Here is an 18,311-nt window from a genome sequence, read left to right as displayed (position 1 = left end):
GTGGACCTACTGAAGGGAAAAGGAAGACAGGGAAGGACAGGAAGAAGTAAGGAGGGAAACAAGGAATGGAAGGGACAGAGAGGAATAAATAGGGAAGTAGTGGGGACAGAGACAAGGAGGAAGAGGAGGTAAGAAGACAGACGTGACAGGGAGACGTTTGAAATAAGGACATCACGAAGGAAACAGGAGGTAGACAAAGAAGGGAAAATACAATAAAGGAAAGCATCTGATTGGTTTACAGACTGAACTGATTAAATCAGCAGAAGAGTTGAAGCACATTCAATATATCAAACACTAAAATGATGATTAAAACTACAGTATGCATGTTTGCATGGCACATTTTTTACAAACAGGGCCAATGCATTACCAAATTCCTAGACCTAAAAGCTCAATTACTGCTCACTGTACACTTCAGTGGCTATCCCTGCATCCATCAATCCATTTCGTTTCATAGTTAACGAGTGAAAACCGATCAATAAACACATGAAAAGAGGCTAAAAAAAGGTTGCAACTACAGTGGGTTAAACTACAACTATATACAAGCATGCAGCAATGCTGAGAGCTTTGAGGACATTTGATGCTTTCATTCCATCACACTTACTTCTTCTCCGTCAGGTAAGTGATTAATTGTGTATGATCACAGCTGGACCACTGGGTGGAGCACTGAGACTAAGTGCAGGGACAAACCAGGACCTGGAGCTGCAGTCCAAACAACACTGGATCAAGGAAAGTAGTGAAAAACTCAGGATGTCCTAATAAGCCTTTAAAGTAGTTTATGCCACCAACATTGTGTGTGTGTGTGCAGTACATGTGTGTTTGTGAGAAAAATAAATCTTTAGAGGCAACAAAAAGGAGGCATGAAGGAGTATTTTAAGTCTATGTAGAGAATATTAATGGTGGACAGAGGTGTTGAGACATTTGATGAATGAGCATAAGTGTCTCAATGATTTCTGGATACTTGACCCTGAGGTCAACAGCCCAGCACAGTAAGTAAGTCTTGCCCACAAGGGACCACATGAGGTCAGGAAAGGTCCAGAAAGTCAATTCACTGATCAATTCAAACCCTGTTAGTCACACTTGTTGTGCATTCACCACATTGTCAGTCTCAAAAGAGATTGGTTTTGCCCTCTCTCACCTTTGTCCTGCGGCTGCGTGCTGGCGATGATCCATTTGACCAGGCAGCACTTCATCAGAGCTTTCCGAGAGAAACGCGGCTTCTGCCACTTCCCAGAATCCTTCACTCTGCCCGGCGCAGGCTCGACGCCATTGGCATCTCCCAGCAGGCTGCCATCGACCACCTTGCCATCCGCCTGGAGGGAGGAGGGAGGGAAGGGGAGAGGGAGAGAGGGAGAGAGGGAGAGAGAGTTCAGGTCGATATGGAAATCAAACACGCTAGGCTGAGATTTTTAAATGAAGCAGGCGATTATGTGTGTGCCTGGAAAATATGATTAGCCTCAGATCTGGAGGTGTCTCAAGACGGCTTCACAGAGGTTCAAAAAGAGTTCAGCTTAGTCTGTCAGTTGTACTTATTATGATACACTTGTACTTTTATGCATCTGTCGTTATATGACCAGGCAACTCGTACCAGCTGTACTGTAGCTCACCACTTTACCTCCTGCTCAGACGTCTGAGACACTACCAGGAGGTCATAAATGCTGTTTTGTTAGTGATGGGGATACAGATGAGCTGTAAGCTGTGACCATTCAAGCCACACTGGCACAGCGCCGGGTAAAAGGTGTTACAGAAAACAAAGTATGAGCTTGTCATCTGTGACAGCTGTGGTTGTTTCTGTTTTTATATTATTCCTCCCTGCAATACTTTAAACTGACCCACTGACCAAATAGAGCAGAATATAGTTTATATCTTGCTGTGTAGACCTCTTTTTATTGAAGACTGCTAACGATATTGTGTTAACTCAGCAACAAACATATTACGTTTCCTATGGCTGCTTCAAACTAGGGCTGCCTGTTATTTGATCCATTCATTGATTTGTCTTTACAATGTCAGATAATAACAGTCCAGAATCCAAAAATATTCAGTTTACTGTCATCCATAACAAGGAAAAGCATAAAATCCTCACATTAAAGAAGCTTCGGACCAGTAAATATTTGGTATTTTTCCTTGAAAAATAGTGATTAATCGATTATCAAAGTTTCTGATTAATTTTCCATCAATCGACTAATCATTGCAGTTCTACTTCACACTTAAAGCTTCACGCTGGTTCACTGGTGGAAAACTTTTAATGTAAAGCAGCAGCAGGAAATGTTTGGTTTGCATCAACAGTAACTTAATACAACTCCGATACAGCTGAAAGTGATCAGTATTGATTAAATAAGGCAGACAACCAACAGTGACAAGCCTGCTTCACACTGTGATTGGCCAGGTGTGTTCAAGTGAGAGAGAAAGCAGGGCATTCTTTCTCATGCTCTCTTTTTTTAATCCTTCACACAACTACGTTCTTCGCTTTTGGTATGAATATAAATGAGCGCAACACCATGAAGGCCTTCGAGGAGCAACTGACTGAAAATATGCGCTGTTATCCCCATCTTGTCCCTATCTATGACAGCAGGCCTTGTACCTCAGCTTCAAATGTTGTTGTTCCAGGAGAGCTATAGACACTTGCATCTATATACTGTATGCGTTTCTTAAGGCTAGTGGAAAAATGTAGAGAAAGAGTTTTTTCATAAATACGTGATGGATTTTAAAAAGTTTTTCTGGTTAAATTGAGCAACTTAACCTTAACATCTGCTTTCTGAGGAATGAGGGTAAGATGAGGTTACTTTGATGTTTCTGAGTTAAATGCTATAACATCTTCAAATATCTCTCTTCAGCTCTAATTTCAGATGAATTAAAAGGCTGTTTCATTCATTTTCATATTCAGTTCCACTTCATTTCATTCACATTCAAGGTTTATCTCCTTTCATCAGTGGAGATAACTTTGACATTGAAGTTTTTCACTCTAATATATTTTTCAATTTCTTGCCTTGGCATCTTTTCAGTTTCTTTTACAGTGAACACTGATTTGATCTGATTTAGCGAAAATGTCTTTTCTTGAATTCTCAAGAAGCTCTATTAAGCTGTTCCTGCCGGGCGAATGCAAAATACACACACACACACACCAGAAAACACACACGCACGCACATACTGTACATGTGTACACTGGAGCAAGTGTAGGGAAGAAGATGAAAGAGGTGAACACAGAACAAACAGAAGCTCTGTTTACTCTGTGGGGAGGAGAGGAAAGCAAAGGATGACAGAGGGAGAGGAGGGGGAGAAAAAGAGGGAGATGAAGGGGGGGTGAGGGAGGGAGGGAGCACTGAGGATTTTAAACGGCTATTTGATCCCGTGGGAGTCTGACCATGCAAATCTCGAACTTTAAGGTAGCAAGACAGAGTGAAAAAGAGAAAATATATAGAGAGAGAGAGAAAAAAAGAAGATGTGAGGAGAACAAGGTCTGCTCGTGTTCCTGGAAGAACTGAAGTCAATTAGCATAATGAATCCTGGCCTATCTGAGACGAAGAGCAAAGGACGGCCAGAGGACGGAGCCAAGGAGGATAGAGGATGGAGGATGGAGATGAAGATATGAAAGCACTTTGCTGGTGAATACATTTGCAGGGCTATTTCTGTGCATCTTCCACATGAACACATGGATGAAGAGAGAAAAAAAAAAGATGGGAGAGAAAAAAGGCGGGAAAGGAGGAGGACTATGATGAGAGAACATCTGCACAGACACACACACACACACACACACACACACACACAAACACACAGAGCTGAATTGGCTCGTAACATAATCACAACACACTAAAATGGAAAGAGATGAACGGAAACAGTTCCATTCATCCCAACATCTATTTATTCACAGATCAACAGTGGCACAGCAGAGAGGAGTAATAGGGAAAAAAAGGCAGAGAATGAGCTCAGTAGTGACTCGCTCCTTCAGAGATGAAAATTAGGAGGAATTGTTTTCAGTGTGGCTTTTCAGTGGAAGTCACAGATTGGAAAGAGAAGGCCGGGAGACAAACAGATGCAGACAGATGCAGTGTAAACACTGGAAAGTTCAGCACTACATTATTTGTTTATTCATGGACCGCTGGACACACAGGCATACTTACATTCATAAGGCAAGCGCACAAACACAGTTTCAACTAGTTTTTTTATCTTCTGTTCCTTCTTAACGCTTCAGCTGACTTCGCCCTGAGGCGGCAATTCCCTCTTGTAATGTCTGCACAACATCCTGCAACATCCTCACACGCGCACGTCCTATAAGGCATAACATATACCCACAACGCTCAAAGCAAATACAGACCGGCGACACAGTGCACGTCACTGTGCTCTGCCATCAATTATTAAATATCATTCGCCATGTTGTTGGTTCAATGAATGTTGGTTTACATGAAGCGTAAACTCTGGCCTCATTACACGAGTTAGTCTACTGTAGATAACAGATAGAGACAGAGAGAGAGAGAGAGAGAGAGAGAGAGAGAGAGAGAGAGAGTCTGGACCAGCCAAATTATAACCAAAGAAAAACAAAGTACATCAACCACCAGACACCTTCCTCAAGAACTCAAAGAAAACTGCAATGTAATTTGGCATTTAACACAACCCGACCACTGAGACTGTTCTGAAAACAACAATGCTCCCTGAACTGAAGGCTTGTCTGGATAAACACAGAAGCATTGGATTCTATAAAAAAAACCTCAAATACCAAGGGTTCAACACATTCTTAGACCAAATCAAAATTCAATATTTACTTGGGGAGAAAATGCTGATATTGCCATGGAAGCAACAAAATATGTCCTAGCCCGAGTGAAAACCAGTAGCATAACACAACTTTGTTTACAGTGTCTTCAAATCTCTGACTTTTCTGATTTTTATTTATTCTACTCTTCTGTTTTCATTACATTATTGTTCAACCATATCTCATCTTATCATATACATTTAAAGCCTGACACAATATGGTGAACACGTTAGCAAAGATTAAGAAGAAACACATTAGCTTTACGTTAGCACTCGTTTGTTGTGTTTCAGGTCGCCTGATGAATGTAAGTCCAATATTCACTCTCCCTTTAGCTCTGTTTTGGTCTCCACCAACTCCTGAGGGAAATATCTGAATCTTTATCTGCTAAATGCTCCACTATGTTCACCAGCGAGTCGCTAACTTTGTCTATCATATGGTGTTGGGCAGGTATGTAGCTACAGTGGGTTTCAAGAAACGTTTTTTTCTGTCACAGCTAGTCGCTAACTTTGTTTTTTCACTTTGTTTCTCAGTTTTTTCATTGGAAACTGAGAAATGAAGGTGATGAGAGAGATGAGAGTGAACCAAAACAGCAATGTTTGTCACTATGAGTGATGATCTTCCTACGTTATGCATTGTTCTTCATCAGTTATTGGTGTAAAAATATTGATTAGCGCACCTTTAATGATTTGCATTTACATTTTTTTTCCATTCCATAATAACATGCTTTTTAGTAATGTGTTTTTTCTTAAATTCTGAACTTTATACTTGCTTTTTAAATCTTGTACAATACTGTTCTTAAATATGGTCAGGCCAATAAAGCTAAATTGATTGAAAGGGAGAGGAAATTATGAGAGAAGCTGAAGTGCGTCAGATGGAAAAGACTCGAACATTGATGAAGAAGGAAGTGATGGAAAGGAGAGAGAAGAGAGAGCTGTAGTCTCGTAATGTCGTATTAGCGGATGGGAGCTTCCATTAATAAGTTATATGTGATTAACATTCTACCAGGCCACAGCAGATATACAACATCTCTCTCTCTCATGTTCTGCTAATGTCCCGGCTCACATGTACTCCCTCAGTATGACTCAAACTCAGGTTCATCTGTTGTGCCTGACTGCTTCTCCAAGGTCAAAATGTTCGTAAAGGTGCAACCCATCCTCACAAGAAAAAACAACAGTATAGGTTGAAAATTCAGGCAGGCAAAAACAACCTATTGTTATGTTTATGCCTTCTAGCGACCGTAGTAATTATGGCCCAGGAAAGTGACACAGTTCAGATAGTGATGTCAATATAAGGTGATGGGTGGATGGATAGACGGCAAAAAGCAAAGCAAAAAGTGGACTTAGCTGCAGGAGACCGCTGTTCGCTTCCCATTTCCAAACACGAGTTGGTGTTTACTGTTGCCATGATTAACCTTAACCCTATCATTTTTACCCAAACAATGATCTTTCCTTAACCCTAACCAAGTGCTTTTTGTGCCTAAACCTGACCAGACCTTAACCACAGCGTTACGATCAACCTATGTGGTCGTTTCATTCTGAGGATGAGTTGTAAATGTGTGTAAAAAAACCCCAAAAAGACAAACCTGAATCACTGATATTAACCTTTCTTTCTACCATTTTAAAGATACTTGTACTTGTAGAAGTATATTTTCTTTTTGTTTCAACAGACAGTGCAAAATGACTCTGTGACTGAGTGCCTCTGCTTCTTTGCACTGTGCTTTATAGGGCTGTGTAGCCGGGTTAGCATCAAATCAAATCATTAGCATAACATCAAATCAACTTATTAAATCCCTTATCAAATCCTTTTGGGTTTATCTTTCAACATTTGCAAATAACTGAAAGCTAAAATCACTACAACTAGATGTCTGGTCACGTTTGATGGCTGAGAGGGCAGAAACACGACAGCTTTTAGTGACAGCTTAATTAATGTTCACAACCTGTATCTATAACCTGAAAACAAGATGAACAGCAAAAGATATTAAATGTGTCAGACACATTTAATTAACAGCTGTAGCCTACTGTACTTCAGGAGCTACTTACTCAAAATACTGAAGGTCCTGATTCAGAACTATAAAGCCGATCAGATTAAAATGCTGATATTATATTTATCAAAGTCTAACTGGAGATTCTTAAATTGATGTGAGGTTATAGTTTCTGTGAAACTATGAAAACACACAATCCTCTCGAGGTTGTACAGTGATGTTACAGAGTGACAGAGCTCTGGAGAGGGCAAAGTTGTTGTACTGCTACCTGTGTTCAGACATTTAACATTTTAAAGGGGTTTTGTAGAAACACATGTTTGCATTTCTCAAAGACGGTATCAGAAAAGTATCAGTTTGGTACTGTATTGTGTTAGCACCACTAATATCAAATGCAATGACAAACTTTAGTAGTTTGTTAACAAACTAATGCTTAGTGTTGGGGTTTGATCAAATAACATTTTATCAATTCTAATTATTGAGTTTTAATCATTTCTTAATCCATTTAACTTTTCAACAAATTTAAGTGATAAAAGTTGAACAAAACACAATATTTAAGAAGCAAACACTGAAAGAACTAAAAACACACTTTGCCAGACAGATATTTGTTATTTAGTTAAATGACTACATGAATGTTTTTACAATGTTCTTAAAGTAAAAGAGATGAGATTAAAGATTCGATAAGCTTATTGGATCCCAATACTTTACTAACTTAGAATCAGATCTAATCAGCCCTACTAATATTAGAGGCAATTTTGACATAACGATAGGCTAGCTTTGCTGAGACAGTTGGTTGTTTAGTATCTGTGCATTCAGAAAATGGAACATCTGTCTATCATAAATAGTCATCCTTTTTTAAGAGTTTTATCACAAATTTGCTATTGGCTATGCAGCTGCACTGCTTGAGTTTTATACTTTATTCTTGTGAGGACACTTGAAGTGCAGAAATACAAGACTAACCACACAGACTTATGTGAGACCACAGAGATGCCTTCACAACACATCTACAGACGAGCATACAGAGCAGGGACATGAAAGTTGACACAAGTGCACAGGCTATAAACACCGAGAGCCAAATGCACACAAATATACCTTCCCTCACATCTGTCACACACACAACAACCGCCCACATACCCACACTGCAGCTCAGTGATACTGCATACAGAAGTTCAAACGACCCTCTGAACTGGCAACCCAACAAACCCGACAATCCTGGGTCCCCTCCACCAAACAGGGCTTGTCCAATCATAGCTTAGCAACCGTAACTAGGCATGGCAAGTTTGTCAAGCTTAGTGTTTCTTCACATACTGAAATTGTGTGAACAGGGATGTAGTGAGAGTGATATTTGGCATTTGGAGGGTGTTATTTTTTAGCCTTTCCCAAGCCAAAAACACAACAGCAAAAGTGTGAATAGAAAACCTGTTTTTGCTCTCTTTTGTAACTCCTGAGGGAAATATCTGGCTCTTTAGCTGCTAAATGCTCCACTATTGTACATTCACCGACTAGTCAATAACTTTGTCTGCTGTTAGGTGCTGTGCAAGTAGCGTACAGGGGGTTTATCAGAGCTTTTCTGCCTGCAGTAGCTGGAAAAGAGGTTGATAAAACCGTTGACAGTGAACCAAAACATTTCTGCTGCCAGAAACCAAAATAATGAGCTGAAAGGCTATAAAGCTTCACAGATAATATACTAGGGCTGATACTAATGATTATTTTCATTGTTGATTAATCTGCAGATGATTCATCTTTTAATTGTTTTGTCTATAAAATGTCAGAAAATAGAGAAAAATGCCTATTAGAATTTCTTAAAGCTCAAAGAGACGCCCTCAATTATCTTGTTTTATCTGACCAACGGTCCAAAATCCAAAGATATTTGGCCAAAGAGTCCAAAGAGTTTGGAAAGTGTTAGTTTTTAGCCTTTCCCAAACCAAAAACATAGCAGCAAAAGTGTGTTTATCTGGAACCAAGATGGCACCCATTCACTCAAATGAAAATTGCTTGCATGGCCCAAAAGCAAAAACAGTTTTCAGTGTTTCTCTTGCTGGTCCCACCTGCAAGTTCCTGGTCTGACTATAGACTTGGGATGATATCAGGAACTTTTAAATCACTTTTCTAGGCTCTGGGAAAGTTTTATAAATATAAAACTATTGTGATTAAAAATTCATAATAGAAACAGTAATAATTGACCTTGTTTGAAGTTGTCAGATGAACAAACGTCTCTTTTTTAATGGTGCTCTATGGTTAAAATGCTTTTTGGGCCTCATCATAAAAGCCTTTCCTCTTGTAACATTAAAAGTGAAAACATACCACTTGAAAACACAAACATGCATATAGTCTAAGCAGCTAAGCAGTGTTATGAACAAAATAACAGTCTGACATTTTTATCATCATACTTATAGGACTAACTAGTTCTATTCTGTAATACAAGAAGGATGCTGTTTATTTCCATGTCTTATAAGGATAAAAACTTTTTGCCTGGAACATGCAGCTGTAGCTTAAGTCTTTTAGCATTATGTATCATGTATGCAGCCATCAAGTGCATATTTAAGACCCATTTACAAAGTTTTCACTTTAAAATGAGTCAGCCTGAAACTTAACAAAGTCAGCCAGACACACTGCACTTTAAACCAACTCATGGAGCTAATATTAGCTTATTTAGCTAGCTAGCTAGCTACACAGCTGATAAAATCTACCAGTGACAGTCACTCGTCCATTTCAGCCGTCAAAAGTCGCTGCCTGTCCAGAAATGAGAAGCCTGCTTTTGTCTACTTCTGTCTGAATTTCGATGGTGAATCTGCCACCGTTATCACTGTAAACTGCATATCTGCTGTGCAAGAGAAACAGCGACCTGAAGTGAACTGTCAGTTATAGCAGATAGATTTCAAGAGACTAATCGCGAGTTACTAGGGTTTTATTTTTAAATATTGTTGAATTTAAAAAATCATTTCTTTTCTTTCCTGCTCATCCCATAAACCCAAACACAAGCTTTCACTCCTTCTTGTGCTCTTTTTGTCTTTCAGTATCTATTTATTGCTCAACACGCCTTCAAAAAACTGAGGAGATGTAATTGATCCACAGGGCTACATTTCAAAGACCTAACCTAATTTAAATCGGAAAATAAAGACTGCACAAACACACACACACACACACACACACACACACACACACACATTCGATGGGAAACCTGAGCAACAAGAGTCATTTTATTAGCCCTTCATATGAATATTTATTGTTTCTCTTCACCCTGGATGTCAACACAAATCTGTCCTCCATCCCTCCTTCTCCTCATCTCTTCATTCCCTCCAATTTATTTCACAGTCAATCACTCCTTCTCCATCAAACACACACACACACGCACACACACACACACACACACACACACACACACACACACACGCACACACACACACACACACACACACACAGAAGCACACACACAGTTCACCCTCCTCTCTCTCTGTAATGTCACCTGTCACACGACTACTCTCCTGGTGAAGCAAAAATACCAACTGAGATCTAAACATAAGGGTGGCAGACTAAGCCTCTGTGAGTGTGTGTCTGTGTGTGTGTGTGTATATGTGTGTGTGTGTGTATGCATGTGTGGGTGTGTGTAAGCACATGTGTGCTTGCATATGGAGAGAAATGAGACAAGCAGACGGGAGGAGTAGCAGCAGCAGCACGGTGACAAAGACTGACAGCACAAAGGGAGAGATACAGTAAATACTTGATAAAACCCTCGCATATAAATCCTACCACCCGGGATTTCCTGCAGAGGAGCCCAGCTGTGTGCGAGAGGAAGATGGTCTCAAATCTCTGCCGTGCATGAGCACGACATACAGATTCACTCAGAGTTACTGTAGTTAATGTTGTTGTTACCGTGTGCAGACACAAATAGCATGGAGGAGATTTGTTCCGAAGTAAGTCAGAATAAAGTGATACCCCACCGGTGTTATAAAATGACTGGCAGCAGGTTGTGTCCTTCTTTAACAGATAGCAGATATAAAAGAGAACTCATCTAATTTTAAACATCAAGATCAGTTTACTAGTGACAAGCAGCGCTACTCAGCCTGTGAAAACGGTGAGATAACGTCTCTTCAGTGCTAAGTTAGGAAGCAATAACTCTGTTGATGCCATCGGGGGTTTGGAGACTTCATATTTATCACAGAAAGTCTGCGTTACAGCACAAACAGAGGATGTGGAGTTTAAAATATGAATTTTTTACCTGGAAGGAAAGGTGTAATGAAGAGATGCCATTAAGTTGCATTATGAGAAATGTAGTATCCAGAGTTTTGAGCCATATAGGGACTAAATGTCAAACTGTGTCGGCAGCTGTTTTGATTTTTACCACTCTGTTTTAATCTATCTCCTCCATCTTTATGGAAGGAGATTATTAAATTGCAGCAGTACTCTTTCAAACACACATTAATTAATTTATGGCCACTTGGGGGCAGCACAACAGGCTGGAAACACAACCCTGATATTATCTTATAATGCATAACTTAGCAAACAGTTGCCTATTTACGCATCCAGCAGATATGGAGCGACATTAGCATTATTTTGGAGTCGTGTTACGGACCACCTAATGAATGTAAGTCCAATATTCACTCTCTTTTTGTCCTCTTTTGGTCACCACCAACTCCTGAGGGAAATATCTGGGTCTTTAGCTGCTCTGGTGCTGGAAAAAAAAATCAAACCGGTGACTGAACCAAAACTGTTCTGCAGCCAGAAAACCAAAACAATGAGCAGAAAGACACTATAAAGCTCCACAGTGTTGTGGGGAACTTCAGAGTCTTCAGAGTCCACAATATACGAATTAATTAGAGTAGCTTTAAGTCCTTGATTGATTTTAATGCATTTCTGACTCTGACTTCATTTTATTTTTTATTTATCATCTAGAGCTGCAACAATCAGTCTATTAATTGATTTGTCAAAAGAAAATTAATCAGCAACTATGTTGATAATCAATTAATCATATCAGTCATTTTTCAAGGAAAAAAGCCAAATATTCTCTGGTTCCAGCTTCTCAAATGTTATGTCTCAAATTCAATATTTTAAGGTTTTGGACTGTTAATCAACAAAACAAGCACACTGAAGACCTCATTGTGGCCTCTGAGAAATTGTGATTGCCATTTGTTTACTGTTTTTTAACATTTCATTGACTAAACGATTAATCAAGGAAATAATCGGCAGATCAATCCATAATGGTTTAGGGCCACATAACCTCCTGGTTGGACGGATGGCAATTTGTCTTCTGTCGACACTGTTTTCTTTTAACTATGAATGAGATTGACTGAAGCCAAGTCAGTTTTTTAAAAATCCAAACTGTGATCTCTTTACTAAGCATCACCAAGTACATTTTGTGCCTAATCCTAAACCATAGCAGTGGTAAATCAGAAAATAAGTACCATGATTCAACATTTGTAATAGTTCTGAAAGGCGCTGACAAACGTAGTTGCATCAGATCAGAAGACGTGTATATACTACTGTTCAGTGTTTGGAGGTCCTGTTGGCAATTTTTTCCTATTTGGTTACATTTTTCTTCACTCAAATGTTTCTTCTCTTTACTTTTAATTTGCTTCTCTCTGTTCATCTTGAAATAATGCATGTTTTTGACCTTTTATAATTGTAATGTAATTTATCTCAATAAATAAATAAATAAACACAGGGAGGGAACACAGACAAATTGCAAAAGACAAGCAGTGCAGCTACAGCCAAAAAATTAAAGTTTTAATGAAGAATGTAAAAAAAAAAAAATCCTCGGTTGACAACCGAGTAATTTAGTTTAACAGATGCTTGATGCTTATTAGAGAGCCGGGATGATGAACTTTTGGAAGTGAGCCATCTTCTGTTTTCAATTTGTTGCATAAAATTGGCAGAGCTGCAGACTTTACTGGACGTTGAAAACATCCACACTATATGTTCTTAAGAATGGCTCCGTCTCTATATGTGGAATCAGCCACATCCTGAAGAAAATATGCGAGCGGGTTGATGGTCGAGAGCTGATACTATTTGTGTCCTGACTGCTTGAGCCTCTCAGTATGGCTGTCAGTGCGAATCAGTGTGTCTGTGGGAGGATGGCACATCCATATGGACTGCATGCTGTGTGTGTGTGTTTGTGTGTGTGTGTTCTTGTGTGTGAGAATGAGCGAGCAAGAGAAAGAGTATTATATTGATGTGTGAGCCTTCATGTGGAGAAAGAATTAATACTCTGGGGAGGCTCCGAGCAATAGAGGAGCCATGTTTAAATTATCAGCTCCTCCTCTCTCTCTCTCTCTCTCTCACACACACACACACACACACACACACACACACACACACACACACACAAAGTGAGTTCCTTGTCAAACACATCACTTTGTCTCATTCTGTCCTATCATTCCTGTCTGATGGCTTATGAGGTCTATTGACACATGATAAGGATACTGTGTATGAGCATCACGACATTGTTGAGTTAATTGATCAGAGATTGACATTTTATAGCAGCATCTTTTCACCTCACTGCATTTTTTTTCCCCTCGTGGGTCGATAATACTGTGCCTCGCTCAGTGCAGCATGTCAGCTGTGTGTGTGTAGCTTCACTGCAACATTCACAGCATGCTGAAGAAGAAGAAATTCTACATTTCTCTCTTTGTATCAAAACTAATTTCTGATTAACAATATTACCTTTTTTAAAGATGAACTTTATTATTATCCCAGACGGAGATCGGTTTGCATTGTGTGCACAAAAATTAACAAACACAATAAAAACACACACACTAAGAGAGAAAGAGAAACAATCAGCAGCAGCTAATCCGAGACATAATCCACACATGGCATATATCCTTAGTAAAAGTACACAAAACTACAAAGAAGCCCAGTGTCTGTGAAAATTTAACTACGATAAAATAATGATTTCCTTGAAAAATCCTTGAAAAAAAACAGATTTTCCTCTCTTCTATTGCTCAGTTTTTCTGCAGTGCTGAGAAGAAAAGCCTTCCTCTGGTGTGGTAGTTGGTGGTGCCCGTCACTGTTCCCACTTTGAGGTATACAGTTACCGGACCTGTTAAATTATTTAAAGCATCTGATACTACCAATCACTCCACCTATTGAACAGGTGGGTCCCGCAGACACTATATCAGGTGCAGCACAATGCACTGTGTGTCCGTGTTGCCGTCAGCCTGTCTGGTGTGGCGTCACTGATCGGTGCAGGTCGACTGTGTGTGACTGCTCTGATTGACGTGCTGCTCTGTGGAAAACTGCAACATCAGACTGAGTCTCTTAAAGGACAAGTTCACCTTGAAAACAGCAGTTTAAGTGTCTTAAAGAGGACGTATCATTTCCAAGTCTATATTTTTATTCTGGGGCTCTACTGGAATATCTTTGCATGTTTTAAAGTTCAAAAGACTTGTTTATTTTATACTCTTTACACAGCCCGTCAGTTCAGCCTCTGTCTGAAACAGGCTGTTTTAGCTCCTGTCTCTTTAAGGCCCCCCCTCCCGATGAGCCCACTCTGTTCTGGTTGGCCAGCTCATGGAAGCTGCCCCTCGAGAGACTTATGCCAGCTCTAGAGGCTTCATTAACAAACCATGAAACAGTAGTAGGATTTCACTACTTCACTACTCACTTTCACTACTTTCTCGTTCTTTACTCGAAATGTCAACTTCTCAAATACACCCGTACATGTTTGAGCCGAAAACTGATCCAAAATATGAGAGTGGACAAAGCAAACAACACATGGAAAAATCTTAGTAGCAACCTTAGCAACCAAGGCTACAGAACGGACGGCCGTTTATGGACATGTGCAGTGAGCCGGCGTCAGCTCATTGGCAAGGTAGAAAAAATTGTTGCAAACGAAGTGTTAAAGCACGTTGAAGCCCTGACTTTTGACTCACAGGGAACGTTTCTACATACATAAACCCCAAGTTTTTGAACTTTGACCATGTTTAATATAGATATCCAACATCCTAACAGTATATAAGTAAGAGATAATAACAAAATGCATAATATGTCCCCTTTAAGCTTTTGTAATGTATTTCCAAGTGAAACTGAACATGTGTGGAGGGATTTCAATCAAATCCTTCAGAATGAGAGATGTGCAAATGTGGGTTGGTCAGCATCACAAAACCCAACATAAATGATGACTAAAGAACAGAATACATCATCTGTGACTATCTATAGTAGAACCAATAATTGAACACGTGATAGAATGATAACAGAGTCCACTAAACTGATCATGCAGAGAAGAATCGATCGCAGATGCATATAAACCAATAAGGAATCCATAAAGCTCACTCTGGTTTACTGAAGGTTGCTGAAGGTCATTCTGGGAAGGATAATCTTATAGAAGTGTAAGGATAAAGATATTACTTTTTTTTGTTACGGTCAACAATTCCCATGAAAAGACCAAAAACCCCACAATGTGTTCTCAGTACTTTTTGACTTCACCAGTCTCTCTGTAGGTATGAGCCCATTTGTGCTTAATGAAGTAGTACATTTACAAAATCATTGAGAAATATTAAGTTTCATTTTTAAAAAAGGCTAAATAATTTCTTGAAACAGCTGGATACTAATATTTTTAACAACATAATTCAAACAGGAAGTAATAGTGCTGTTTTTAGGAACTATTTTCAGCTGCCGATGGTGCTCTAGTGAGTATTTCCGGCAGCAGGATGGTGAACGTGGGATCACCTCAAAATAAACTACAGTGCACATGTTCATCGTAATGAGGGAACATTTCACGCGGTGCAACAGTGTGGCTCATTGATGTATTTTTCATGGTTTTTGGACAACAATGGAGCTCTACAGCACAAAGGAATAAGATATATCAGGCTTTGGCTACACAGACGATAGTTGTTAGTAGGAGGATCAATTCATTTTTGACCTTTTCATCAGATGTTTTGTTGACAATAAGAAATATAAAACGCTACCAGACTTCTCCTTTAAATGAAGTAAATCAACAATAAATAAGATTAAAGTGGATTGAGGAAATGGTGACAATAAATCAAGTACGTTCAAGACTTCAACACAAAGTAATACTTGAATCACACTGAGCATTTCAACCTGATGAAAAACTTGATATATAACGATGTTATATATAAGAATATGTTATATACTGAGTGGATTCAACTTCAGTTATTCTGGCTGCCATTCTGATCCCTCTGAAAATGACTCAGATTGAGTGAACAACTACAAATCCTATTGATCATACAGTCATTCTTCAACAAAGAACAAACTGAAGTGAGTCACACACTAAAATATCAGACACCCAGGCGCCTTGCAGCGTGACTTAATTCAAACACCTGCATGTCAGTACCGAGAGAGAGGAGAAGGGGAAAGAAAAAATAATTGAAATGTTGAAGGTGAGGTGCTGCAGCAGTCGACCTTTGGGAGGTGTTAATAATGGCTGCTGCTACTAATTTCCAACATTTTCCCAAATTAAACTGATCCCAATGTAAATTCTTCTGTAACTTAATTTTTGACATTTACACAAGTGGAGCAGGAGAGCCTGAAACAAATAAAAAGCAGAGCTCAAACAAACACTAACAGAAAATGAATCAGAGACTATTTTGATAATTGATGAATTGTGAAAGTCATTTTTCAAGCAAAAATGTCCAACATTTCTTACTTCTAGCTTCTCTAATGTGAGGATTTGATGCTTTTCTTTCTCTTTTTTGTGAACGAAGTTGAATATTTTTGTATTTTTCACTGTTGGTTGGACTAAACAAGCAATTTAAGAGGGGCGGCTGTGGCTCAAGAGGTAGAGCGGGTCGTCCACTAATCCCAGCTCCTCCAGTCCAGGTCTTGAAGTGTCCTTAGGCCAAATACTGAACCCCAAATTGCTCCCAATGGTCAGGCCAGCGCCTTACATCATAGCTTCATACCATCGGTGTGTGATTGTGTGTGAATGAGCAACAAATTGTAAAGCGCTTTGAATAAATACAAAACTACAAGAAAATCATGATAAGCATTTTTAACCATTTTCTGACATTTTAAAGACCAATCAATCAATCAATCAATAGAGACAATAAACAGATGCAGATGTTGCATCCTTCATGAAAACTCATGAATAAAAAACAAATGCACATGTGTTAAGAAAATGCATCCACATGCATGTGAGCCTGGGGACCTCAGCTCTCCATCTGATTATATTTGTGTGTTCGCCTGACTGATTTACTGACTCACTCATTGAGTTATTGATAGTGAATCTCATCAATCACAGAGGGAAACCATCAGCTCCGATATCCAACCAGATTTTCTACAGTGAGAGCTGGTTCATTCAGATATGAGATGTTTGTGCGCATCCAAAGGTGGAGATCATTTGTTCTTGTCTGGTGTGATCATAAATTTCCATTTTTTTTCTCCTGTCAGCGACTGTACGGTTGCATCTGTGCACAAGCAAACAAGTAAACGCTCAGATTAAACTAAGTACACACAGACTGCAGCTTAATTCCTGCTGGTGATGGTGTGCAACCATGCCAAGAGGGAAAGGACTTCACATGCATCTGCAGTAGCAGGTTTACCTTGTTTTCCAGCCCACTGTGAGAAACCTTTATAGAGGGTCAACTCAGCCAGAAACAGATCATTCTGGGAGCATTAATGAGCCTTTGCAAGGTGTTGGAAGTCACTTTGCGGAGGCTGGCCTTTCACTTTACTATTCTCTATTTACCTCGGATTTAGACCCAGAGGCTGCTTGTTGCTAAGGACTGATCTGCTAAATTGATTCATCAGCCGGGAGGAAAACAAGCAGTGGCAGAATTACAAACAGAATCCGCTGCCTGGAATTGAGGATTTGGGGATTTTTAAAGACAGACTATTAACAGATTTGAAGTCACGCGTGAATCACTTGGAGCCACACGAGGAGGTCTTTCTCCATGTCAACCACACGCATTAAAAAAGCACACATGCTGAAACCTGACGGAGTGAGAGGGAGGCAAAAAGTCGCGGTGGAAAAGACGTGATGCCAAGTGACACTTGGTGGAAGCCGCCTGCAGGATTTCTGCTGCGCGCTGATAGCGAAGCGTCTCCTCCACAGGCTGCTTCCAGCAGGGCTGCAATTACATAACTTCAGTCCGAAACTCAGCTTTCAGCAAAAAAGAGTGAGTAAATATGAACGAAAGGGATTTTAAAAAAGCAAATAGAAATTAGTAGTTTGAGCCAACAAGTAGCTTAACGAGCCGACACAGGCTTCTAATATTGTGCCATTGCGCGCTCTTGCTTTTTGCCACCTGCAGAAAATCATCATTTCAGGCGGTCAGATTGTCGCACATCCGGAAAATGAAAATGTATTAATATGATTTCTTACCTGCATGTTTTCTTGTGTTGTAACGGCGACACTGATGGCTGATTTCTGCCGAGTGTGTCCTCTCAGCGCGGACCCTCAACCTCCGACTGACTGACGCTCCTCTGGATGCGAAGGAATGCGCGCGCGCACACATACACACACACATACACACACACACATGCAAACACGCGCGCGCGCGCACACGCACATACACACACACGCACGCACGCACACACACATACACAGAGGACCTCCCTCTCTTTACTTGACAGGCTTAAATTGGCCGCAGTGATCACGGAGGAGAGAAAAACATGAATGAAAAAGGAAGTCAAACA

General features: G+C 39.8%; 1 protein-coding gene across 1 annotated transcript in view; it reads right to left on the bottom strand.

Annotated features, from left to right (window-relative positions):
- Nucleotides 1-18,096, bottom strand: part of kcnip3b (Kv channel interacting protein 3b, calsenilin) — a 47,182-nt gene extending 29,086 nt beyond the window's left edge. Inside the window, exons 1-2 of the mRNA XM_067614152.1 lie at nucleotides 17,998-18,096; nucleotides 1,136-1,310 (exon numbers count right to left, since the gene is read on the bottom strand). Coding sequence (XP_067470253.1) covers nucleotides 1,136-1,310; nucleotides 17,998-18,003 — 181 coding nt within the window. The 5' untranslated portion in view covers nucleotides 18,004-18,096. The remainder of the gene's footprint in view (nucleotides 1-1,135; nucleotides 1,311-17,997) is intronic.
- Between the last annotated feature and the right edge of the window lie 215 nt (nucleotides 18,097-18,311).

This window comes from Thunnus thynnus, chromosome 2 (genome assembly GCF_963924715.1).
Source record: "Thunnus thynnus chromosome 2, fThuThy2.1, whole genome shotgun sequence".
NCBI lineage: Eukaryota > Metazoa > Chordata > Actinopteri > Scombriformes > Scombridae > Thunnus > Thunnus thynnus.
The sequence above is the reverse complement of the archived record's forward strand: the minus strand, read 5'-3'. Positions and strand labels throughout refer to the sequence as shown.